The sequence below is a fragment of the Rhincodon typus genome, chromosome 39 (assembly GCF_021869965.1).
Source record: "Rhincodon typus isolate 14 chromosome 39, sRhiTyp1.1, whole genome shotgun sequence".
In the NCBI taxonomy this organism is placed as follows: domain Eukaryota; kingdom Metazoa; phylum Chordata; class Chondrichthyes; order Orectolobiformes; family Rhincodontidae; genus Rhincodon; species Rhincodon typus.
The window spans coordinates 3,675,885-3,701,344 of record NC_063370.1 but is presented as its reverse complement, the minus strand read 5'-3'; the positions used below and the strand labels follow the sequence as shown (position 1 = coordinate 3,701,344).

The 25,460-nt window shown below is 42.6% G+C and overlaps 1 protein-coding gene across 1 annotated transcript in view; it reads right to left on the bottom strand.

The window, feature by feature from the left end:
- LOC109917556 overlaps window positions 1-25,460 on the bottom strand; it is a 75,181-nt gene that overhangs the window by 15,320 nt on the left and 34,401 nt on the right. Inside the window, exons 9-16 of the mRNA XM_020517398.2 lie at window positions 21,335-21,522; window positions 19,312-19,453; window positions 18,226-18,404; window positions 14,983-15,077; window positions 14,486-14,723; window positions 8,467-8,629; window positions 5,016-5,165; window positions 2,225-2,385 (exon numbers count right to left, since the gene is read on the bottom strand). Coding sequence (XP_020372987.2) covers window positions 2,225-2,385; window positions 5,016-5,165; window positions 8,467-8,629; window positions 14,486-14,723; window positions 14,983-15,077; window positions 18,226-18,404; window positions 19,312-19,453; window positions 21,335-21,522 — 1,316 coding nt within the window. The remainder of the gene's footprint in view (window positions 1-2,224; window positions 2,386-5,015; window positions 5,166-8,466; window positions 8,630-14,485; window positions 14,724-14,982; window positions 15,078-18,225; window positions 18,405-19,311; window positions 19,454-21,334; window positions 21,523-25,460) is intronic.

The following is a 25,460-nucleotide window of genomic DNA, read 5'->3' as shown; positions in this document are numbered from 1 at the left end:
GATTTTGACCCAGTTACAGTGAAAGAACAGCAATATATTTTCAAGTCAGAATGGTGACCGACTTGGAGGGGAACTTGAATGTGGTGGTATTCCCATGTATCTGCTGCCCTTGTCGTTCTACATGAAAGTGGTCATGGGTTTGGAAGGTATTGTCTGAGGATCTTTGGTGAATTTATGCATTTTGTAGGTAGTACACACTGCTGCTGAGTGTTAGTGGTGGAGGGAGTGAATGCTTCTGGATGTAGTGGCAATCAAGTGGGCAGCTTTGACCTGGGTAGCGTCAAGCTTCTCGAATGTTGTTGGAGCTACATCCATCCAGGCAAGTGGGGAGTATTCCATCACACTTCTGACGTGTGCCTTGTAGATGATGGACAGGTTTAAGGAAACAAGAGGTGAGTTACTTGCCTCAGTATTCCTAGTCTCTAACCGGTCTTGTAGCTATTATGTTTATATGGCAAGTCCAGTTGAGTTTCTGGTCAATGGTAAACCTGAGGATGTTAATACCATTGAATGTCAAGGGGCGGTGGTTATGTTGTCTCATATTGGAGATCGTCATTGCCTGGCATTTGTTTGACACAAACACTATTTACTACTTATCAGCCCAAGCCTGGATATTGTCCAGATCATGTTGCATTTGAACATGGACTGCTTCGGTATCTGAGGAGTTGTAAATGGTGCTGAACATTGCACAAACATCCCCATTTCTGACCTTTATGTTGGAGGGATGAGTATTGATGAAGTAACTGAAAGTGGCTGGGCCTAGGGCACTACCTGGAGCTGAGATGATAGATCTCCAACAACCACGACCATCTTCCTACATGCCAGGTATGACTCTAACCAGTGGAGAGTTTGCCCCTGATAACTGCTGATTCCAGTTTTGCTAGGACTCCTTGATGCTTTATTCAGTCGAATGCAGCCTTGATATCAAGGGCTGTCACTCATTTCACCTCTGGAATTCAGCTCTTTTGTCCACGTTTGAACCAAGGCTGTAATGAGGTTAACAGCTGAGTGGCCCTGGCAGAACTGAAACTAGGCATCACTGAGCAGGTTATTGCTGAGCAAGTGCTGCTTGATAGTACAATTGATGAGACCTTCCGTCACTTTACAGATGACCAGGGCCCTGATGGAGCACTCAGTAGGGCAGCTGAAGATCTGATTCCACTGTGTGGACCAGTCTGGTGACCCTGCAGTTATATTCTGGACAGTGTGTGCTGGGTCATCATAGCATATTGTGCTCTGCACAAGTGCAGCAGGCAATGAAATGATGTGTTGATTGCCAAACAAATTGGGGGAATAGGAGCATTCTTCCAAGGAGGATGATGAGGACACTGGCATGACAGAGCTGAGCTACATTGGGTGTTACAAAACAAATGGAATTTAATTCACACTGGTTCCAGTAGATAAGAGTTGGGTGCAGCAGCCACAGTGGACAGTAAAATAGGGATTGGTCATCAATGCCAGCATTTAGTATGTATTGTGGGGCTGAACTGGTTCTCGTTCATTTTATTTGTTTGTTTTTACTGGCTATAAATAAAAGCTCACATTTCAAATTGTCCAATTGTTGCATTTCTATAATGATCCCAAATTGGACAATGAAAAGATGCAGGTCTACAGTGGGGTCGGAGTACAGGTGAATAGGGTGGCAAATGGGATGTGGCTTAGAATAGATACACTTTGTGGTCTGGTGCATAAACACAACTATGATGAGAGATTGGGGTTGTATGTGCAAGGGAGTGTCAGCCATGGCTGTGCGCTGTGAACAGTATGGCTTTATGGCTGCTGTGCCATTACATTACCAGTGATGTGTAATGCCAGATTACCAATGTTTGGCTGGGTGCATAGTAGCCTTTTAAAGATGGCATGGGTAAAAGAGACCTGTCTTTTGGTAGATGTCTAGTAAGTGGCGAGTTCTTCGAGTAACAGCATTTGGTAGAATGGGGTAGAATCAGGTGAGAAAGACACCATGGGGGCAGGGTAAGCAGTTAATGAGGTGCTTTTGGTAAGATGCGTTGAGACCTTGCTAAGCCTCATAGAATGAAACCCCCCATGAAAAATCAATGAAACTGACAAGTAAACTAAATGTCAAATTAACGTTCCATTCGTCTCCCATCTACATCATCACTCCACCACTGCTTTACTGAATCAATATTTGAATGTAATCTGGAAACATAACTAGGTTGGAAATATTTTTGATAACATTATACTTGCAAAAGAATTAAAGTACCTGCACCCCAGGTTTGCTTAAAGCACGGCTAATTTCTTCAGTTCTTTCCATCAATGTTAGAAACCTTTCATCTTCATATTCAAACCGTTCTCCAAAGACAATGGAACAGATGTTGTTTGACACTGCACATCTCACCAGAAAATCTGGGTTAAATGGGATCTCTGATATCATTGAAAGATAAGGCCAGTTAGAGAGCTATATTGTGATATACAAGCACCCTGAGGCAGACATTAACAATTAATAGGTTATTAAAAATAAGATCGGACTTAAATTTTAAACAAAAATAATGTCAACAGGCTGTTTGATAATGGGGATATCACTACTGAATCTGATTCTCTTCTCATCCAATTTCCACTTACATGCACTCTCAGTGGAGGGGGGAGTGGGGTCACTGCATGGCAGGTCGGGGAAAAATTGGTTTATTCACCTCCCCAGTCCAAGAACTGAGCACATTGGTAGTGACCTCATCATACTCTAGCTGGAAGCATCCAATTCAGTGAATTAAGCCTAGGATGTTTGTGGTCTTTGTGACTCAGTTACTCACTGTTAGTAAGAATCTGAACAGTGAGGAATTTCTGGTTCAGTGTGCAATGTACCTTCACTGTATAGTTGCTTTTAAAATACACTTGCACCTTTCTCGGATTTCTGCTCCCATATTTGCATCTCCTCTCACTGTCTCATTCAGTAAAGTGCTCAATCAATAAATCAATACAATCAGTTGACATTCCAGCCTCCAGCAGGTAATATAACCATAATTGGGGTGATGCAAAGTTTAATTTCAAGTCCTGGAATGTTGGCTGAAATCTCCCATCTCTGCTAATAGCAAAATAAATACAGTACCTACATCTTCACAGGTCACTATTTTCACTAGTTACTATGTGTTCAAACAGATACTTGTCATCCTTGACCATCATCATTTAACTCTTATTTGACTCACCCGGTTTGTGAGGTGCTGTGCAAAAGCGCTGCTGTGTTTGACATTTCAAGACCACTGGCTGCAATTCAGTGATGTACCTTGGTTTGTGTGATAGCGCCCTATAAAATGTGCATCTTTCTTTACCACAAATTTATATTTCTAAAGAAGATCCTATTTGTTTGAAAGCAAAGTGACAGAGGAATCTGGGTGTATTTATGCATGATTCACAAAACATTAGTGTACAGGTACAGCAAGTAATTAGGAAAGCCAATATAATGTTATTGTTTATTGCAGGAGAATTCAAAGTCTGATTCAGTCATGCAGAACACTGATAAGACTGCCTCTGGATTACTGTGCACAATACAACTCATCTTAATTAAGGAAAGATGTAATTGTGTTGGGTGCAGTTCAGAGAAGGCTTACTGGACCAATACCTGGATTTGCGGGTTTTTATGAGGAAACGTTGGTCTGGTTAGGCTTGATCTGCTGGAGTTTAGAACAGTACGATGTGACTTGATTGAAGCATTTTAAGATCCTAAAGGACATATGTGGAGAGATTGCTTCTTATGGGAGAATCTAGAACTAGTGATCACCCATTCAAAACAGAGGGACGGCAATTTTTTTTCTCTCAGGGGTTTGAGAGTCTTTGGAATTCTCTTCCTGAAAAGGTAGTGGAAACAGATCCTCTAATATTTTAAGGCACAGTTAGATATATTCTTGTTAAGCAAGGGGGTTCAAAGGTTATCAGGATCACATGAAAATGCAGATTTGAGATTAGTCAAACCAGCCATATTAGTGAATGGTAGAGCAGGCTGAAGGAACTGGAAAGCCTAACCCTACTCCTAACTCTTATGCTCGTATGTATGTTCGAAGTTTTGAAAGACAGTAATTAAATGCAAGTTGTTTTCTAAACTTCAAGTACAAATGAGATTGTGGCATCCTTCTTCCACTTTCTAGAAAATGCCAGTGCCTATAACAAACTTACTATATAGCATGAAGTGATAAACCTGTCAAATATAGTGGTAACTCCATCAACTAGGCATCACAGTCAGAACTTAGTAACAAAAAAAAAAATTTCCCTGCATACGGCACAAGCCACATTCTATATCACAGAATCATGCCCACAACTGAAGCTATCGGCTGACACATTTTACTTACTGATAATCATAATGGCCCAAGATGCCTGGAATGATATACCAATTCTGCTTATATTGAATTATGTAAAACATACATATCACAAGAAGTGAAGTTGTTAGATTACCTGAGCTTCTGTGTTTTAGTCAATTCATCTCCAAGGACAAAACTAACTTCAGAACTGAAGCCACAATGTCAACCTTCGGAATCCTTTCCCAGTGTCCCAGCAGTGATCCAACTCTATTCCCAGTTTGCAATAGGAGACTTCATTGCCAGGAATGGAAGACTTGAGATATAAACAGATAGGAAAGACTAGGACTTTTTTCACTGGAGCATAGGAAGTTGAGGGGCATAGATAATGTGGATAGTAAGGATCTGTTCCCCAAGGTGGGGGAGTTCAAAACTAGAGGGCATATCCTTAAGGTGAGACAAGAAAGATTTAAAAGGGTCATGGAGGGAACTTTTTTTTGAAACACAGCAAGTGGTTCATGTGTCGAATAAACTGCCAGAGAAAGTGGTGAATGCAGGAATAATTACAATGTTTAAAAGACATTTCGATAAGTTCATGAATAAGAAAGGTTTGGAGGGATATGGTTCAAGCGTATGCAGTTGGGACGAGTCCAGTTTGGGAACATGGTTGGCGTGGACTGTTTGGACTGAAGGGTCTGTTTCCATGCTATACGACTCTATGACTATGACTTAGACAACTTTGTTTCTCAATATTATACTTTAGTCAGAAACCTTGTTTGTTCCTGATAGCTGTAACCAAGAACTGTGCTTCTTCTTGAATCCGCTCTTCAATGCTTCTTTTTCCCATTCCAAAGTTCTTCAAGGTGCTGAGAGAAAATCTCCGAAGTTGTTTCCATCTCTCACCATTACTGAAGCCAATCCCTATGCGAGAGATATTAAAACGAGTGAAAATTACCGGAGATGAAATTTTCAGTTGAATGGGTGAAAAAAAACACTTCTCAAATCCCTTCTAAACCTCTTGCCTCTCACTTTACACTTCTGGCCTCTTGTTATTGACCCTTCAAATAAGGGGAATAGCGTTTTTATATCCACCTTGTCCATGCCCCTAATAACCTTACATACATCAATCAGATTCTCTCTCAGCTTTCCCTGCTCCAAAGGAAATAAGCTGAGCTTATCCATACTCTCTACATAGCAGCAATAAAGATTGTGCACAATTAGTCAACATCCCCACTTTCTGACGGAAGGATGGTCATTGATGAAGCAGCTAAAAACTGAGGAACAACAACTACAGTGATGTCCTGGGACTGAGATGATTTACTTCCAAGAACCACAACCGTCTACCCGTACAAGATATTTCTCCAACGAATGCAGAGATTCTCCGATTCCAATTGATTCCTTTGACTTTTGATTGTGCCCAATACTTCCATTCTCAATCAAATGCCACCTTGATATCAAAAGAAGTCACTCTCATCTCACTTCTGGAATGCAGTTCGTTTGTCCATATTTGAACCAAGGTTATAATAAGTTCAGGAGCTAAGTGGCAATGGAGGAACCCAAACTGAGCATCAATGAGCAGGTTATTGTTGAGCAATATCATTTGGGAGCACATTCGATGCCCCTTCAATCACTTTTCTGATGACCTGGAATAGACTGATAGATTTGGCTGAATTGGAATTTTCCTGTGTTTTATAGACAGGTCATACTGGACAATTTTTCATTTTGCTGAGTAGATGCCAACGTTTAGCTTTTCTGAAACAGTTTGGCTAGGGGTGTAGCTAATTTAGGAGAAAAATTCTTCAGTACTATTGCTATTAAGTTTTCAGGGTCCGTAGCATTTGCAGTATCTGGTTGGTTTCAGTTTTTCTTTATATAAAAACCGAAGAAATTGCAGATGCTGTAAAATCAAAAACAAAAAAAACGTTTGCCGGAAAAGCTCAGCAGTTCTGGCAGCATCTGTGGAGAGAAATCAGAGAAACATTAACTGCCAGACCTGCTGAGCTTTTCCAGCAATTTCTATTTTTAGTTCATTTATACTATGTTGAGTGAATTTTCTGAGGACTGGCATCTGTGATGCAAAGGACATCAAGAGAAAGATTTGGTGAATCATACACTCAGTACTTCTAGCTGAAGATGGTTCCAAATCCTTCTGCCATGCCTTTTGCGCTGATGTGCTGGACTCCATTATTGAGGATGACAGTAGTTGTGGAGTTTCCTACTCCTGTCAGTTGTTTAATAGGCCACCACCATTCACACTGGATGTGGCAGGGGTATAAAGCATAGCTTTGATCCAAAGTTTGTGGATAGTATAGCTCTGTCTATCACATGTTACTTCTGCTTTTTGGCATGTGTTGTGGCTTTGCCAAGTTGATGCCTCATTTTTAAGAATGACATGTTCTGCTCCTGGCACGCCTTCCTCCATTCTTCATTTAACCAGAGTTGGCCATGCAGCTTGGTAATAATGATAGAACAGGGAACATGCCAAGCCACGAAGTTACAGATTATGGTGGAATACAAATTCTACTGCTGTTGTTGACCCACAGTGCCTTATAGGTGTTGAGTTGCTATATCGGTTTGAAATCTATCCCATTAGCATGGTCATATGCCACAAAATTCAATGGAGGGTATCTTCAATGTGTAGTTGGGATTTCATCTCCACAAGGACTAAGCCAAGATCATTCCTTATAAACCGTCTTATAGGTTCCCTCACTATCTGCTGCGGATGCAGTCCAACAGTTATTTCCTTTCGGACTCCGTTCAGTCAGTAGTTTGCTGTGCCGTTCAATGAGACCATGACTGATCTGATAATCCTCAATTCTGCTTTGGACTGAATGGCCTCCTCCTGCCCATATATCTTATGATGCAACCAGTCTTGGAGGACTTCAAAATCCAAACCCCACCAAAGTCCTTTTGCCACTAATAGCGCTTCCATTTGGTGTTCAATTTAGAAGAATACTGATTCATCAACTGGGGGGGTTGCAGCACAGTGCAGTAAGTGGTAAACAGCAGGAAGTTTTCTTGCCCGTGATGACCTGATGAATAAGAATTCATGATTTCTGGAGTCAAATGTTGAGGACCGCCAGGGCAAGTCCTTCCCTCCCCTAGTGAAGTGCAGGAATTTGGCAATATCTTTAAACGTGAAGCTATTAAATCAAGTTTCATCCAATATATGTGGTTTTGAAAAATCAGAATTAAATTGTGGGTTCGATTTCCGCTACAGGATTTGCGTACATATTTATCTTTTAACCAACATCACCAAAACTGTTCATAACTTACCACTGAACTTATTAGAGATAGTAGGAACTGCAGATGCTGCAGTTACTTATTACTTATTAGCTGCCACATTATTCTGCACAACGGTAGTAATATAGTTCCAGAAGTATATAATTCAGTGGTTATTAAAATATTTGAGATAAAGTGAAAATAGAAAAGGTACTTTGTAAAAGCATGTTCCATTAGAACGGATGTAGATAATTGAACATCCTTGTTTTAATCTTCACTTTTTAAAATGAACAACAAAGCACCACAAATTTAGCATTATTACTGAGAAAATGGGGGAGAAGTCAAAAGAAAGGCATTTGGTAGGTACTCAGTTGCTGCAGTGGAGGCGAGTTCGGGTTCCTCACAGTGTCTGCATCCAGCACAGACTCATGGAGATGGCAGCAGAAACAAGGTTGAGCCCAGTACAAGGCCTGGCGGCATCCGCGGTGGTTGCATCGAAGGGATGGGCCCAGAGCGCATTCTTGGCTGCAGGGGAGGGAAGTTTGGGCTGGTGCAGGATCCTGCGGCTGTATTAGCGAGGTCCAGGGAGGACTCAAGGTGGCAGCAGCATCGATTGAGGCGAGATGGCACCAGGGAGGCAACTCTGGTTCCAGTGGCACAACAAGGGGACTCGTGACTGGCCGCTCCAGGCCCATGGCTGAGCACTTAATAAAAAGGACTGTCAAGTTGAACATTATTTCTTTAATTTTCTGCCTTTATATTCTATATCTCCGCTTATTTTTCTGCTTTTTAAGATGGTCCCAGGCAACACTGTACATCACTTTTCATATGTATTTTATTACAAAATACATGTGGCAATAATTAAAGCAAATGATCTAATATACAAGCTCAATGGAATAACGGCCATCTGTGTTGTGTGTTCTATAACCCTAAATGCTGAAATATTATGGGGATAAAAAACAGGAACAGTAAATTTAACAGAGTAAAAGAAGTTTCTCACCATAGCCAGCTGAAATTTTTTGGAGGATCGGTAATAGATACCTGCCACTGAAATCATACCCTCTCTCAATCAAACCTTCTTTCAGAGTCTCAAAGCCACACAACACCACTACAGGGGTGCCACCAAACCAGAGAGTGAATACTGGACCATACTGCTCGTTCAGCTGTAGAGACACAATAAATAACAACTGTTAAAGAAGGTGCTGAATCCTGGTCAACATCACAATGTTTACTAATCTCATTATATCATCCAATATATTGAATGACGGCAAGACCAAGAAATCTGTTTGTTCAGAAAATAGCCCCACTCCCCACAACTGTGGAGAACCTCAAGGTTAAATCTCATCCTGGTGTTGTCCAACATCCAAACACATGCTTTTCCAGTTTATCAATCCAGAAGCAAAAACTCTATCGTCCTTTTTTCCTAATCTATATCTCTGAGACCAGTTACAGAATTCAATACAAATTTAGGGCATCACAACTGGGACATCTCATTTGTCCAGCTCTAATCTGCATTGGACAATTTACTTAGAATTTCAGGCACTTATCAGAGTACTAGTTTATATTTCCTTTTATGCTCATTAGCTCAGGAATGTTAGTGTTGGAGGATGGAATGCTTCATTTCATGTATCTGGTTTTAATTTTTGACATTGCCTGGTGAGGTATATTTTAATCCGTTTTTGTATTGCACATGATTTATGTTACTGGCTTCTGATTTGCTCTCCAACATGCTTGTCAGGTGCAACCATCTGTGCTACTAAGCTAACTTATCCTAACTTTGTTAGGTCAGAAATCCGGAGCTTAAGGTTAGTAGAACTTAAGGAACTTTCAGCCATTTGCTATATTAAAGGGTGCTATTCAAATGTGACTTATATCTACTTTGTTGTCTTGTATCTACTGCAAACTAGCTTGAAGCAACCCATACTTATTTAACGTATGACACTTCGGGGTGAATGTTACATTTTGCTGGCTAAATCCAAGTGCATCAAGTTTCTCGCCATGAGGCCTAATGAGTTGTCTCATCGTATCTTATCAAACTTGCTTCATTACCTACCTGCCCGACCTTTGATGTTTCTCAGGCCCAGTTTCCACTCCTCTTACCACTGCCATTCCCAGAACAACTTGCCATTCAGCAGATATCCAATGAAACACCACTATCACTTGCGCCATCTTTGAAAAGCTACTGTGCATGAGGCAAGCATTGGTAATCTAGCATTGCCTCACATCGTTAACATAATGGCACAGCAGTTTCAGGTCATGCTTCCCATAGCACATGGTTGAAATTCCTGGCACATACAATACCATTAGCTCACCCTAGACCTGTTTGACCACCACACGATGCACCATACTTCTCTGTAGCTATGTCCTGTCTGAACATTCTCTAAGTCAGTGCTACTATCTCCCCAATGCCAACCTGATTTAGACGTCATGACCAAACAGTTTAACAATCAACAACTGTATGCTGCACCCAGTTCTCTTCTGTTGGAAATGGATGACATTGAGGTTCTGTCTGGCTTGTGGTACGAATAGCAGTTAAGCTCTGTTATGAATAATAATAGCTCCTCCTGCCCAGTGTCCTCGTCCTCTTCCTCAGAAGACTGCTTGATTCTCCCAGTTCCTTTGCATCAAGCACATTACCTTGTTGCCTATTCCATTTGTGTAGAACACAGCAACCCAAGATGTTGCAGCGCGCTCTGCTTGCGCCACAACCATTGTAACCCCACTTGACACACCTCAGATTTGATTGAGAACTATCTCCACTAGTTAGGTTGTTGACTTGCTCACCGAGCTGACTTGTTTTCATTCAGACATTTCATCACCATGCTGGATAACATCAGTGAGGCCTCAGATGAAGCGATGTTGTTCTATCCCACTTGGAATTTATACTGTCCTGTCCGTTATGGTGGGTAATCTCATTTCCGGTGTTGTTCTGTATGGGTTTGCGTATGGGGTCCAATTCTAATATGTTTGTTGATTGCATTATGGGTGGAGAACCATGCCTCTAGGAATTCCCATGCATGTCTATGTCTGGCTTGGGCTACTATAGTTACGTTGTCCCAGTTAAATTGATGGCCTTCATTGTCAGAGCGTACTAATATTAAGGAAAGTTTGTCATATCATTTTGCTGCTAGCTGATGTTCATGTATTCTGATGGCTAGTTTACTTCCTGTCTCTCCAATGTAATGTTTGTGGCAGTCGTTGCATTGTTATCACCCCTTCACTCATGGGAATGGCCTCAAACACTATGGCAGTGAATTTACACCAATTTCATAGGACCAATAGAAGGACAGATGCCATTTGTGGATTCCCGTTCCAAATGGCCCGAAGTGATGGTCATAAAGTCAGCACCAGCGGAAGCAACGGTAAACTGACTGGATGAAATATTTGCCAGATTCAGGAATCCCAGACAAGTCATGAGTGATAATGGTCCACAGTTTGTGGCACAAGATTTTGAGAGTACCTGGAAGTCAGAAATGTGAGATTGGCTCTGTATCACCATGTGAAAACAGCCAAGAGAGATTTGTTCAAACGTTGAAGCAGGCCTTAAAGGCTTTACCCTTAAAGGGGTCACTAGGACAGCAAATCAACAAGTTCCACAGCATGTATTGGAACATGCCACACGTGACGTACCAGTGTTCACCAGCATCCTTAATGTTCACCTGTCAACTGACGACCATATTTGATTTACTGTGGCCAGAAGAATCCAGAGAATGGTAGGGTGAAATCAAATAGAATAGATGGCCAGAAGGGTGGGAACCTCAAGTTCAAGGGTATTCGAAAGAGGACAGACTGTGTTGGCCCAGAATTATACGTATGGGGAAAAATGGATCTTAGTGGTGGTTCAAACAGTCATGTTATGGTACAGACTAGGGATGAACTGGTCTGGAGGAGACACACAGACAAGTTGGTCATCGCACCTTATCAACGGGAGTGAGGATGTCCCTCAGAATACCGAGCCGGTCCAGATGGAACCAGGAGTGTCAACTGAGCCATGTCTCACTGAACCAGGGTTGGTCATACCCAAGGAGAAGACAACAGCGTCACAAGGCCGCAGACAGAGAGGGACATATCTGCGGATCAACAGAAGCTCCAGAAGCCCACAAGACTACACTAGAAAAGGCTCCTGAGACAAGGAGACAGTTTTCTAGGGACTGCCATCCCCCGAAAGACTAATCTAGCCTACAGACAGAACTCCTTGTATAAGGGGGAGTAGTCATTCTTCCGTGATTGCCGTGCTTTTGTAAATATTACTGATGATATAATGGGCAGTGTAGCCAAAATATGTATAATATTGGTAACTGTTGTACACGTCTATTAATGGGAGTTTCAAAATAAAGGGGGAAGAGGCGTTCTGCATGTAGTTGGGAGTTCTGTCCCTTTAAGAGCGCTAGTCACGTGGCCTGGAGGAGCAGCGCTTAGGTCAGTCTAGAACCTGCTGTGGAGGTGTGAGCACTGTCAATAAAACATGTTTCTGTTCGGATTTACCATTTGTATACATTGTATATAAATATTGGTTCCAAGAGAAACACCAACATAACACTGGTGAAAATGGAGGCCCAGAGAAGATACCAGTGATATCCAGCCACCGAGTTGCTGCAACTATTTTTCAAGCCAGGAATTGATAATGTCTGAGACAACAAGGTGCAGGGCTGGATGAACACAGCAGGCCAAGCAGCATCATAGGAGCAGAAAGGCTGACGTTTCGGGCATAGACCCTTCATCAGAAAAGGGGGAGGGGAAGGGGGTTCTGAAATAAATAGGGAGAGAGTGGGAGGCAGATAGAAGATGGATAGAGGAGAGGATAGGTGGAGAGGAAACAAACAGGTCGAAGAGGCGGGGATGGAGCCAGTAAAACCAGTAGGTGGGGAGTTAGGGAGGGGATAGGTCAGTCCAAGGAGGACGGACAGGTCAAGGGGGCGGGATGAGGTTAGTTGGTAGGAGATGGGGGTGTGGCTTGAGGTGGGAGGAGGGGATAGTTGGGAGGAAGAACAGGTTGGGGAGGCGGGGATGAGCTGGGCTGGTTTTGAGATGCGGTAGGGGGAGGGGAGATTTTGAAGCTTGTGAAATCCACATTGATACCATTGGGCTGCAGGGTTCCCAAGCGGAATATGAGTTGCTGTTCCTGCAACCTTCAGGTGGCATCGTTGTGGCACTGCAGGAGGCCCAGGATGGACATGTCATCTGAGGAATGGGAGGGGGAGTTGAAATGGTTCGTGACTGGGAGGTGCAGTTGTTTATTGCGAACCGAGCGTAGGTGTTCTGCAAAGCGGTCCCCGAGCCTCTGCTTGGTTTCCCCGATGTAGAGGAGGCCACATCGGGTACAGCGGATGCAGTATACCACATTGGCAGATGTGCAGGTGAACATCTGCTTGATTTGGAAAGTCTTCTTGGAGCCTGGGATGGGAGTGAGGGAGGAGGTATGGGGGCAGGTGTAACATTCCTGCGGTTGCAGGGAAAGGTACCGGGTGTGGTGGGGCTGGAGGGGAGTGTGGAGCGGACAAGGGAGTCACGGAGAGAGTGGTCCTTCCGGAAAGCAGATAAGGGTGGGGAGGGAAAGATGTCTTTGGTGGTGGGTTCGGACTGCAGATGGCGGAAGTGTCAGAGGATGATGCTTTGGATCCGGAAGTTGGTGGGGTGGTACGTGAGGACGAGGGGGATTCTTTTTTGGTTCTTATTGCGTGGACGGGGTGTGAGGGATGAGTTGCGGGAGATGTGGGAGACACGGTCGAGGGCGTTCTCGACCACTGAGGGGGGAAGTTACGGTCCTTGAAAAACGAGGACAACTGAGATGTACGGGAGTGGAATGCCTCATCCTGGGAGCAGATGCGGCGGAGGCGAAGGAGTTGGGAATAGGGGATGGCATTTTTGCAGGAAGGTGGGTGGGAGGAGGAGTATTCTAGGTAGCTGTGGGAGTCGGTGGGCTTGAAATGAATATCGGTTTCTAGGTGGTTGCCCGAGATGGAGACAGAGTGGTCCAGGAAGGGGAGAGAGGTATTAGAGATGGTCCAGGTAAACTTAAGGTTGGGGTGGAAGGTGTTGGTGAAGTGGATGAACTGTTCGAGCTCCTCGTGGGAGCACGAGGTGGTGCCGATACAGTCATCAATGTACCGGAGGAAGAGGTGGGGTTTAGGGCCAGTGTAGGTACGGAAGAGGGATTGTTCCACGTAACCTGCAAAGAGGCAGGCGTAGCTTGGGCCCATGCGGGTACCCATGGCCACCCCCTTTGTCTGTAGGAAGTGGGAGGAATTGAAAGAGAAGTTGTTGAGTGTGAGGACGAGTTCGGCTAAGCGGATGAGGGTGTCACTGGAGGGGGACTGGTCGGGCCTGCGGGACAGCAAGAAGCGGAGGGCCTTTAGGCCATCTGTATGGGGAATGCAGGTGTAGAGGGACTGGACGTCCATGGTAAAGATGAGGTGTTGGGGACCGGGGAATTGGAAGTTCTGGAGGAGGTGGAGGGCGTGGGTGGTTAGTCTCTCGCTAGTACCTGGATGAATAGCACCAGCATGATTAGGTAATATTGAGAGGTTAATGCATGCAAATAGGGCCCTCACGAGGTTTACATCTCGCCCTTGAAACCTAATGGAAAACATTGGACTGTTTTTCTCAATGTCAAAAATCATTTTTTTTTCCAATTCTCTCAACTTTCTCACTATTTCCTATGCTTTTTATTCTCTGGAAAAATTCCACTCACCAGCTTCAACACAATGCCTCCCTGATAGTGCTGCTGAATCCAATCAACCATTCATTCCTGAACACTCTTCAGCAACCCTCACTAAATAAGAGAATGGTTGAATGTTGAGATCATGAAAAGAGCTACGTAAATTATATTGTTTCTTTCTTTCTATTGACTAAAGACAGCGTAGGGTTTGGCTGTGACATACTTAACAGATTACCATTGCTCATTAGGCTTACAGTTTTATTATGGTCCCTTGGTTGAGGTCCCCAGGTGTGACAAGCTATTGTGGATTTCCACCTCAGAAAGATTCATTTGAATTATTTAATGGAACACGATTTCTTACCTTGATGAGAGATTTGTGAGGTGCTTTTATATCCATTTGGAACAAGTTGCCGACAATCGGGAGGGCAGGAGGAGCTGGAGGAAGTCTGCTGTACTGCGGCCGTTTGCTTCTAAAAAACCATACAACAAGCAGGACACTTAGCAAAGCTAAAAGCAATGTTGTTCCTGGGTTGCTTGAATCCATGGTGACAGCGGAAGAAATGAGTAAAAGTTCCTGGAAGAACAATAAAAGCTGTGTTCTGGTTCAGATATTTGGCGAACTATCTGCCAAAGAAGAATAGAAAGTAACTTTCACTTAATTAAACCAGAGTTCGATTAACATTACAATCAGTAATGCTAGGAGTTTCAAGAATAAAAAACCTGTCCGCCCTGCAAGCTTTCCTTCACTCTATTTAAATTAGGAGAATTGAAATAAAACTCGGTCAAGAAAGTCAGCGGTTAGTTCCATAACATTCGTCAATAGTTGCTGCAGGGAGTTTCTCTTCCAACTATTTATACAGTTCAGACTGCGCTGGGCCACCCTGCGGTGTTTCTTTGCTTGTCTTCCTTACAGAAAATGAGAGCATGCGTCGTCTCAGAAAAGTTGGCACACACTGCAAAAATAATGACAAACCGAAAATAACACTGATTGTACGATTGTGCTTTTATAACTTCAGCTCTGAACAAATCCAACAATCTTCCCCGTTGTTGGGGGGGGGGGATGTGGCTGCGTAAAACTATTGAACGTTTGCAATGCGTAAGTATAAAGATTCTTTGTTAAAGCTAAATGTGGAGACTAACCCAAAAATTTGGAGGGACCTCTGCAGGAGGTCACGTTGGGTTTTCTTGCAAGGTTACATTCTTTTAATATTATATTTACATGCGCGAGTAAAATAGCAAATTTCAGGCCGAGCAGGTAGGCCCAATCGGAAATATCCACAATATATTTAAAAGCCACCGGGGTAGCACTTAACTCTCTGCAATCCAGGAGCATCTTCTTTTTGCTTATCATCCCCATCCGCTCCATGATTGGATGTGGAGGTGCCGGTGTTGGGCTGGGGTGGACAAGGTTAAAACTCACACAACACCGAGTTATAGTCCAACAGGTTTATTGATGTCACAGAGCCTGCAAATAGCAGTGCCATGGTTCAGCAATGCCTCCCTAGAGGCGCTGCTTAGGGGAGTTTGTAAATTAGGGGAGATCTTCTTTCCAAGAGATGGAAGAAAGAGCCGGAGTTGTCAAGGTGGCCTGGATAAAGCTGGCTGCAGCAATCAGCTTCTCTGGTGACCACTATAGGATGCTTGGACAATGCTGAGGTATGTAATGGAATCTCATCCGCACATACCCCTGCTCAGACACAATTTCACATTGGCCCCAAAGTCCTGAACCTCATTCAGGAGGCTGCACCCGACAAACTGAACCACTTCCTGAATGTGTGAAGTATGTCTTTTTGGATTGCAAAATGGCAGTTTCTATACAGGCTGCTGCGACACACCATTCAGCTCAACTTTTATGTCCGCCACCCAGACGTGCCTTGGCATGCTTATTTGCCGTCAACCAGCAGGGAGACCTGATGGAGGGCTCTCTACACTGGAGTCCTCCCTTTTTCCCTCACAACAGTCCTTTACAAATGCAAATTGCAATGGCTCAAGGACTCCCAGCCCAACTGTTTATTTTGTGGCGCTGTGAAATCCGTGGACCATGTAATATTGGTTGTTGGCATTTGCATCCCCTTTTTAGTTACTTGAGAAGTCTTTTATGTTTTTGGTTACACTTCAGCTCCATGCTCCTAATCTTTTGGCACCCAGTATAGAGGGGTGTGGAAAATTGGAGGACCTCCTTGTGGGTCAGCTCTGGACCTGGCCAAGCTGGCAATAAACAGATCCAGGCAGAAGGCTGTGGAGAGGGTGACACGGCCAACTGCTTGCCCCTTTTCTGCGGTTACGTTGAAGCCTGAGTGTCATTCGAGAGTGTCCATCAATGCTCTTGATGCCTTTAGAGAGAGGTGGATACCAGGGGGATACAGTGCTTTATTTCCTCCTCCAACTCCATTTTGATTTTGTCCCTACCCTCTCTCCCTGACACTTTTGATGGTTTGCATCGCCAATAACAGTATTTGCATTAAATATTTAATTGCTGCAGGGGCATTACTGATGGTGGTTAGTAGTTAACAAAAATAAACAGTCAGAGTGATTTTGGTGGTGGGAAAGTCGCCTAATTGTGTGTGATGACACTTCTGGATAGAAATATAAAAAAGAAAACAAATTTTAAAAAAAAAAAGCAGACCCAGAACGGCTGTTGTGGTGTAGTTGTAGTATCCATACCTCTGAGCCAGGTGACCCTGGGTTCAACATCCACCTGCTATAGAGCTGTGTAATACCATCTCTGAACAGGTTGATTGGAAAATACCAATATAGAAGGAAGATCTCAGAGTACTCCTGTGAACTGACTCTTGAATGTGGTGCATGCAGTGCAATTCATAAATATCTGTATCACACGACATCAACGTATTAACAGAAGAAAGCTATAAAAATACCAATAAATAGGGTAGTTTACAAACCTCGGTGTGACTCAACTCTGTGGTTCAATTTTGTATAAAACAGGCCCAGAGGACCCTTGTGACACAGTGGAAGCATCCCTACCTCTGAATCAGAAGCTCCAGGTTCAAGTCCCACCCTCTCCTGAGGTGTGTCATAAAATATCTGAATAGGTTGATTTAAAAATATGTATAAAGCAGACCCAGAGGGCTCTTGTGGTGCAATGATAGTGTACCTAACTCTGGACCAAAGGTCTGGGTTCCAGTCCCACCTACTCCAGAAGTGTATAATAACATATCTGAACAGGCTGATATGAAAAAAAATGCAGACCCAGCTTTATTTCCCCCTTCAACTCCATTTTGATTTAGACAGCTTTAGTCATAGTCATAGTCATATAACTTGGAAACAGACCGTTTGGTCCAACCAGTCCACGCCAACCATGTTCCCATACTAACTAGTCCCACCTGCCTTACATTTAAATATCCAATTGGCTGCACATTTGAGTTATTGACAGATGTCACTATAGCCCATCTCACTCAACCCCTGTAAGATTTTGTCCATTATGTTCAAATTTGCATTATATTCATTCACTTTACGTGGCCATCCTTCAGTTATAGAACAGATTTCACTCGCTTTAAGTATCTGTTATGATGCCAGTAGAAAAAAATGTTTTAAATATATTAAAAGCCTATTTTGACAAAGTTCTGATCATCTTTTTAATTATATGTTTCCATTATCATGTGAATTATTGGGAATTCTAAAGTGCTTCATTGTATTTTTAAAAACGAATACTTGACTCTGTTACTATAAGAAAATACTGCAGATACTGGAATGGTGAAATAAAACAGGAAATGCAGATCAAATGGCATGTATGGAGAGAGAAACAGAATTAATGTTACACATGAATAACCATTTACCTGTATTATATGAATTTAATTAATGTGTTGCCTATTAAAATTAGTTTTTTTCACTAAAATGCTGTTGCTGGAAGTCAAATTGTGGTGAGTCAGTAATTTCTATAAACAATTGGTACTGTGAATGTGAGAAAGGTACAGATCCTGTGTGCTGAAGTTTGGTCTACATTTCAATTGAGTGAATTTGTTTAAAAAAAAACAGAAAATGTATATTCAAGATTAGTCTAGAATTTATAGATAAACTAACGAAGCTCTAACATCATCTGCAAAATTCAGTTGATACAACACAACTGGTGTCTTGCTCAAGTTAACGAGAAATAGCACAAAACTTGTACATGTGGGGTATCTGCAAGATTCCACTGAAAGCCGATGAGATGTTAATATCCTTGCAGTCAATAACAGGTTTGAAGACAAAGTTCTGAAGCAGAGTCGTCAAAAAAAGGAAGATTTCCGTGCAAGCCAAGGACTCTCCCAGACATTTCCTCTTCCCTGCAAAAACAGATGTTATGGAGTTATGAAACTCAGTATTTGACTGTTGCTTGCTTTAAAATATGTTTCATTAATGAGTAGGGGGCTGGATCTGTTTCTATACTTTGAGCGTGAGTCTAATTCTTGTCAAACTGAGATAAGCAATGTTGCCATGAAATATGCCCATGACCCACAATGATCTATGAACACTTCACACAATTGTTCCTAGGTCTAAACCATTAATTTTGATAGAAATGCCTTACCCACACTCTCACAATATAGGTAAATGCACTTCCATATGCACTTTTACTTAAAAATCTATAACCATTCAGTAACCAAGAAACACTCCTAGAAATCAAAAAAAAACTTGCACACTTGGCACACTTTATTGCTCAAGTTGACAATATTCAACTTTTCTACAGTGCGTAGTTCGGTATAAATCCAAGTAACCATTACAAATTGAGCAAATTTGTAATTCAAACCTCCCTTCTCCCATGTCTTCTTTGAATTTTTAATTTACATTTGCAGTTCCAATTTGTTTCTGAACTCTAGTGTTATTGTAGGCCATCATTTCTATCAGCCAACTTGTGGTATTATTTCCACAGATATCAATTCAAAAGACATGTTTATACCAATTTAAAGATTATTTCAGATGAAATCAGATCTTCAGCTAACGACTTACACACAATCTGATGTGGTTAACTTGACTACTAACATTTCAGTACACTGCTCATCCCAAAGATCAGAAGTGCTCTTTATAACAACAGAGGTTTTACTTCATATAGCTGTCAGACTGCATGACAGCCAACCTCTCTGACATGATAGGGACTAGTCTTGCTTCTTCATTTGTCTCTCAAATTCATATTCACTATTGATGAGAAGGTAAGCAAAACTTCAATTAGATAGAAAAGGGAAAGACAGTCCATACCTGCAGAGAATGGCATGAAACTTTCACTATTTTTGAAACATCCATTTTTATCAAGGAAGTGATTAGGATTAAATGAATTTGGTGTCTCCCACTGGCTGGTGGATTTCAGGACGGAGGAAAGTACAGGAATCACAAATGTACCCTAAATCAAAATTACCACAAGTTCAACAAGGAAATAAGCAAAATTTACATTTGTAACAACTGAACACTAGAGAAACATAGCAACATGAGAGAATGAAATAAAGTTAGAAATCATCTGTCTTGGTGATTTAGTGTAATGTCACATTTGATATTCATCCAGGAGAGCAAATCTGATTCTTGAACTTGACTGAATTTTTGATCTTAACCAGAGTGGCAATGGACTTGTTACATTGGAACTCACCATCGCTGAGAAAAAATCAGCTTAATTTTCCCTTCGAGTTGAATCGGCTTAGTGTCAATTTTCTCAAGTTTCATGGATGCGTTCCCTCTGTGAGACCTCATGAGTTTTCAAAAGTTATCTCCCCAAACTCATCTCATTATCTATGTACCGTGTCTCTGACGCACCATCATCATATTCTCCCACTCACTGTAGGTGCGAGTATTCATCACTGCCAAATTCATAGAGCCACAGAGTCATACAGCATGGAAACAGACCCTTAAGTCCAACCAGTCCGTGCCAAACATATGCCCAAACTAAACTAGTCCCACCTGCCTGCTCCTGGCCCATATCCCTCCAAACCTTTCCTATTCATGTATCTATCCAAGTGGTTTTTAAATGTTGTAATTGTACCGGCATTCACCACTTCCGCAGGAAGTTCATTCCACAAGCAAACCACCCTCTGTGTAAAAAATTTCCCCCTCATGTCTTTTTAAAATCTCTCTCCTCTCACCATAAAAATATGCCCCCTGGTGTTGAAATCCCCCATCTTAGGGAAAAGACAACTACCATTAACTCTATCTATACGTCTCATTATTTTATAAACTTCTATCAGGTCGCCTCTCAACCTCCTACACTCCAGCAAAAAATGTCCTAGCCTATCCAGCATTTCTTTATACCTAAACCTTCCATACCTGGCAACATACTGGTAAATCTCTTCTGAACCCTCTCCAGCTTGATAATATCCTTTCCAAAGCTGGGCAACCAGAACTAGACAGTATTCCAGAAGACGCCTCACCAATGTCTTGTACAACCTCAACATAAGATCCCAACTCCTATACTCAAAGGACTGATCAACGAAGGCAAGCATGCCAAAATGCTTTTTTAACCACCCTATCTATATGTGATCCAAACTTCAAAGAATTATGTACCTGCACCCCTACGTCTCTGTGTTCTACAACACTACCCAAGGCCCTGCCATTAATTGTATAAGCCCTACCTTTGTTGTACCAAAATGGAATATCTCACATTTATCCAGATTGACTCCATCTGCCATTTTTTAGCCCATTGATCCATTTGATCAAGATCCCTTTGTAATCTTAGAAAACCTTCTTCACTGTCTACTATGTCTCCAATTTTAGTGTCATCTGCAAACTTACCAGCCATGCCTTCTATATTCTCATCCAAATCATTTATATAAATGACAAACAAGGACCCAGAACCAATCCCATGGTCACAGGCCTCCAGTCTGTAAAGCAACCCTCCACTATTACTGTGTCTCCTACCATTAATCCAATTGGCAAACTCACCCTGAATCTCATGTGACCTAACTTTGCAAATTAGTCTATCATGTGGAACCTTGTCAAAGGCCTTACTAAAATCCAAATAAACAATGTCTACTGCACTGCCATCATCAACATTTCTGGTGACTTCCTCAAAAAACTCAATCAAATTTGTGAAACATGATTTTCCTTGCACATAAACCATGCTGATTATCATAGTCATAGAGATGTACAGGATGAAAGCAGACCGTTCGGTTCAAATTGGAACAAAGTGGCTGTCATATATGGTTACTAAATTTCAAAAGTAATTAATAACGCAATGGTTTGATATCCTAAGTGCTATATAAATAATGAACAATGTAATAATAGGTTTTATTCTGACCTTAGGAATCAGATATCCTCTGAAATCTATATCATTTGATGCCATGTGTGGAAGATTCATGGGAACAAGGTCAACATATCGTTGGACCTCATGTATGACAGCATTTGTGTATGGCATTTTTGCTCGATCTTCAATAGCAGGACATCGCGAGGAACCAATCACCTCGTCAATCTCTTGATGAACTTTCTCTGATGGGGGAAGAAAATTTCACAATTATTCTATAATATATTTAACTTACACGCGCAACTCAACTTGTGTCATCTAACAAGTACTTTTTAAAGTTTGCGAGGTTACTACCTCAAATACCCTCCCAGGCAGTGCATTCCAGACACCCATCACCCTCTGGTTGAAAAACTGTCCTCAAATTTCCTCTAAATCTCCAGCCTTTCACCTTAAAATTATGCTCCCTTGTTATTGACTCTTCAATAGGGAGGAACAGCTGCTTTCAATTCACCCTGTCCATGCCCCTCATAACTTTTGCCAGGTCCCCTTTGTTAGGTGCGTGATTTATTTACATATTTTAATATCGTTTAGTTTTTAATTTGAATTTTGAACAAGTGGCATACAGGTTTTTGTCTGTATATCTGAAAGGATTTAATGATTAACTTATAAGGCTTTCTGAACCCATGGTTCATTAAAAAGAACAGCGTGAGAAAGGTAGTTCCCCAAGACCAGCGTACGTCAATGGAAGGAAAAATGTATTCCAGGCACCCCAAGTGACCTACTTGGGCTACAGAATTGACAAGACCAGGTTACACCCATTGGAAAATAAAGTGAGGGCAATCAAAGGTGTCCTGGCTCCCACATTCATACAGGAGCTTAAGTCTTTCCTTGGGTTGGTGAATTATTACAGAAGATTCATATGTAACTTGGCCTCCATCCTTTTTCAATTGCTATTGGAAAAGGGTTAGCCTTGGAAAGGTAGCCAAGATGTAGCCATTAAGGAAGTGAAGAAGCAGCTATCGTCGTCTAAGGTGTTGGCACACTACAATCCCAAACGAGATCTGGTGACATGTGATGCCTCCCCATACGGTATCAGGGTGGCGTTGGCTCACTGGTGCAATGCCTCCCCATATGGTATTAGGGTGACATTGGCTCACCAGTGGCCCAGCAGAGAGGAACACCCGATAGCGTATGCTTCCCAGACTTCGGCCGATGCTGAACAAAGATACGCCCAAATAGACAAGGAAGATTTGGCGGTCATCTTTGATGTGAGGAAATTCCATCAACACCTTTACAGATGTAAATTTGTAATAGTAACAAACTACAAACCCCTGTTAGGGCTACTTAAAGAGGACAGGGCCTTGCCACCCATAACTTCACATCAAATTCAGTGGCTCTTATTCTGAATATGTACAATTATAAGTTTGAACACCGTCCAGGAGGCCAAGTGGCAAATGAGGATGCCTTGAGCCTGCATCCCACTGGCAGAAGCACCACCATGGGTTCTTTCTGGTTTTAAACTTTCCGTGTACCCTTCCGGTCACCATTGACAATATCAGACTGTGGACACAAAATGATCCTGTCCTGGCAAAACTAAAAAGCTGGTGATGATGGGGGAAATGAGATGGCCATCACAACCAGGATTGAAACCTTTATGGACCTGGTGAGACCAGATCACCATTGAGGGTGGCATTTTACTATGGGGAACAAGAGTGATTGTCCCAAGGAGATACTGGCTGAAATCCATGAAGGTCACCCAGGGATTTCCAAAATGAAGATGTTTGGTGAGAAATTATGTCTGGTGGCCAAGATTGGATGCCGACATAGCCGCAATGGTGGCGCAGTGTCCAATGTGCCAACACGGACAAAAATTGCCACTAGCAGCTTCCCAACATTCGGGGAAATGGCCAGGTAAATCCTGGACTCAGTTACACGTCCATTTTCCCTGCCCTTTCAGGGGCTGTATGGTTTTAGTCATTGTGGATGCCCATTGAAAGTGTTTGGATGTGCGTAGAGTTCATCGTCAAACGCAGGCTCGATGATTGAAAACTTACAAGCATCTTCTGCAATACATGGACTCCAGGAAGTTTTAGTCACAGACAACGGGCCGCCATTTACCAGCAGGGAATTCAAGTATTTCCTAAAGCCAAATGGCATTCGGCATGTAAGGACAGCTCCATACCATCCATCGTCCAATGGTCTGGCAGAAAGACCAGTAAAAACTTTGAAGGCAGGCTTAAAGAAATAGCCTACAGCTTCACTCAATATCAAACAGTCCTGGTTCCTGTCTGACCACCTCTTGCGCAAGTACAGGGACAGCTCCAGCAGAGTTGCTAATGTGAAGAAAACTCTGCACAAGGTTAAATCTGATCTTCCCAGACCTGGGGAAGGAAGATAAAATGTCATCAGGGACGCCAATGCTGGGCACAAGACTCCTCGAAGCAAGAGAGGCAGTTTACTTCAGGTGGTGAAGTTTGGTGTCAAAATCATGGGAATGGCCCTGCATAGGTGAGAGGCATGGTCGACACAAGGTCAGGTTCTGTGACGTACAAAGTTGCAGTAGATGAGGCAGTCCTGAACAAAGCGTGTGGACCACATGAAAGCTGCAACCTCGCAAACAGGACAGCAGCAAAACATACCGGGCCCCTCAGAACATCCAGCAAGGCTATCAGAACCTGTTGGCTCTCCCCTCTGCCTAGCGAAGAAATCCGAGGACGAGATGGACATGGCAGATGTTGCAGCCTGACAAAGAAGATGAGTTCTGGTTCCAGGCACAAGAGGTGGGCTACAGTCCAGTACATGCCACTAGTATCCGATTCAGGGGAACTGGACCTGGTGTGAAAACACTAAATGAGAAGCTACAGGAAAAAGAATAGGCTTACGTTCCAGGATTTAGAGGGAGAGGGATGTAGGGATTGAAATGAGATCAGCCAGGTGGATCTCAGAATATGAGTTTCCTGATGGGGACTGTTAACCTGGTCTAGTCAGGGAGTCCTGGTTGATAGATATAGACAGGAATGTCAGAAGTTCTGCTCATTCTAGGAGCTAGCTCTGAGCTACCTGGATCAGTGTCATGTAGTATACATGTGTAAATAAAGGGTGACTTGGTGACAGGATACTGGACTTCATGGAGTTATTTCTCAGTGGAAAAAGATCCCATCCTATCCAGCCTATTTTTATAACTCAAACCCTCTATTTCCAGCAACATTCAATTTAATAATATCCTTCCCATAGCAAATTGTTTGGATATTCAATTTTGTTATTTGGTTATCTTGTGTAATAAACTTTTGTTTTACTGTTAAAGCCAAATCTGTAGCACTGCAGTTTGTGTTTTGGTGAAAAACCACCATGCTGAAACTGAAGGAAAAATAACCTATCAAGCTAATTTCAGTCTGGTATATAACTTGTACAGCAATAACATCAGCATGGACTGTTGGCAGGATTTGAATTCATTGGATTAAAGAAGCATTGTGCCTATCTTTCTAAAATTATGAGCAGTTCTGGACATAAAACAGCTATTATGTTGAGACAAGCGGCGGCTCGGTGGCTCAGTGATTAGCACTGCTGCCTCGCAGCGCCAGGGACCTTGCTTCAATTCCACCCTCGGGTGACTGTGTGGAGTTTGCACATTCTCCCCATGTCTGCATGGGTTTCCTCCCACAGTCCAAAGATGTGCAGGTTAGGTGGATTGGCCATGTTAAATTGCCCATAGTGTTCAGGGATGTGTAGATTAGGTGTGTTATAGGGGGGGATGGGTCTGGGTGGGATGTTCTGAGGGTCGGTGTGGACTTGTTGGGCTGAAGGGCGTGTTTCCACACTGTAAGGATCTATGATCTATGATTTCCAGTAAGTGGATTGGAGACGTGCAATGAGGGTTCATGGTGGATGCCAATGCCCATAGACATGGGGTGTATGTGGCCAGTGCACATTGTGTGCCCTGAGATGTTGGTGCCTGGTGTCCGATGTGGTCAGCTGAATTTGCCAGCTGCTTACTCTGGTTTCTTTGTCGAGTTTTCCCAATGTCAAGCTTGTTTGGTGAATTTGGTAAGATGGCAGTGTGAAAATTACAAGGCATTTATCAATAATGAGCATCAATTGGAAACTCGCCGCTCTCTAGCAAGAATCTTGTCATGTCACTTGTGAAAAGCATAAAAGGTGGAGATCAACATTGAGATACTCCACA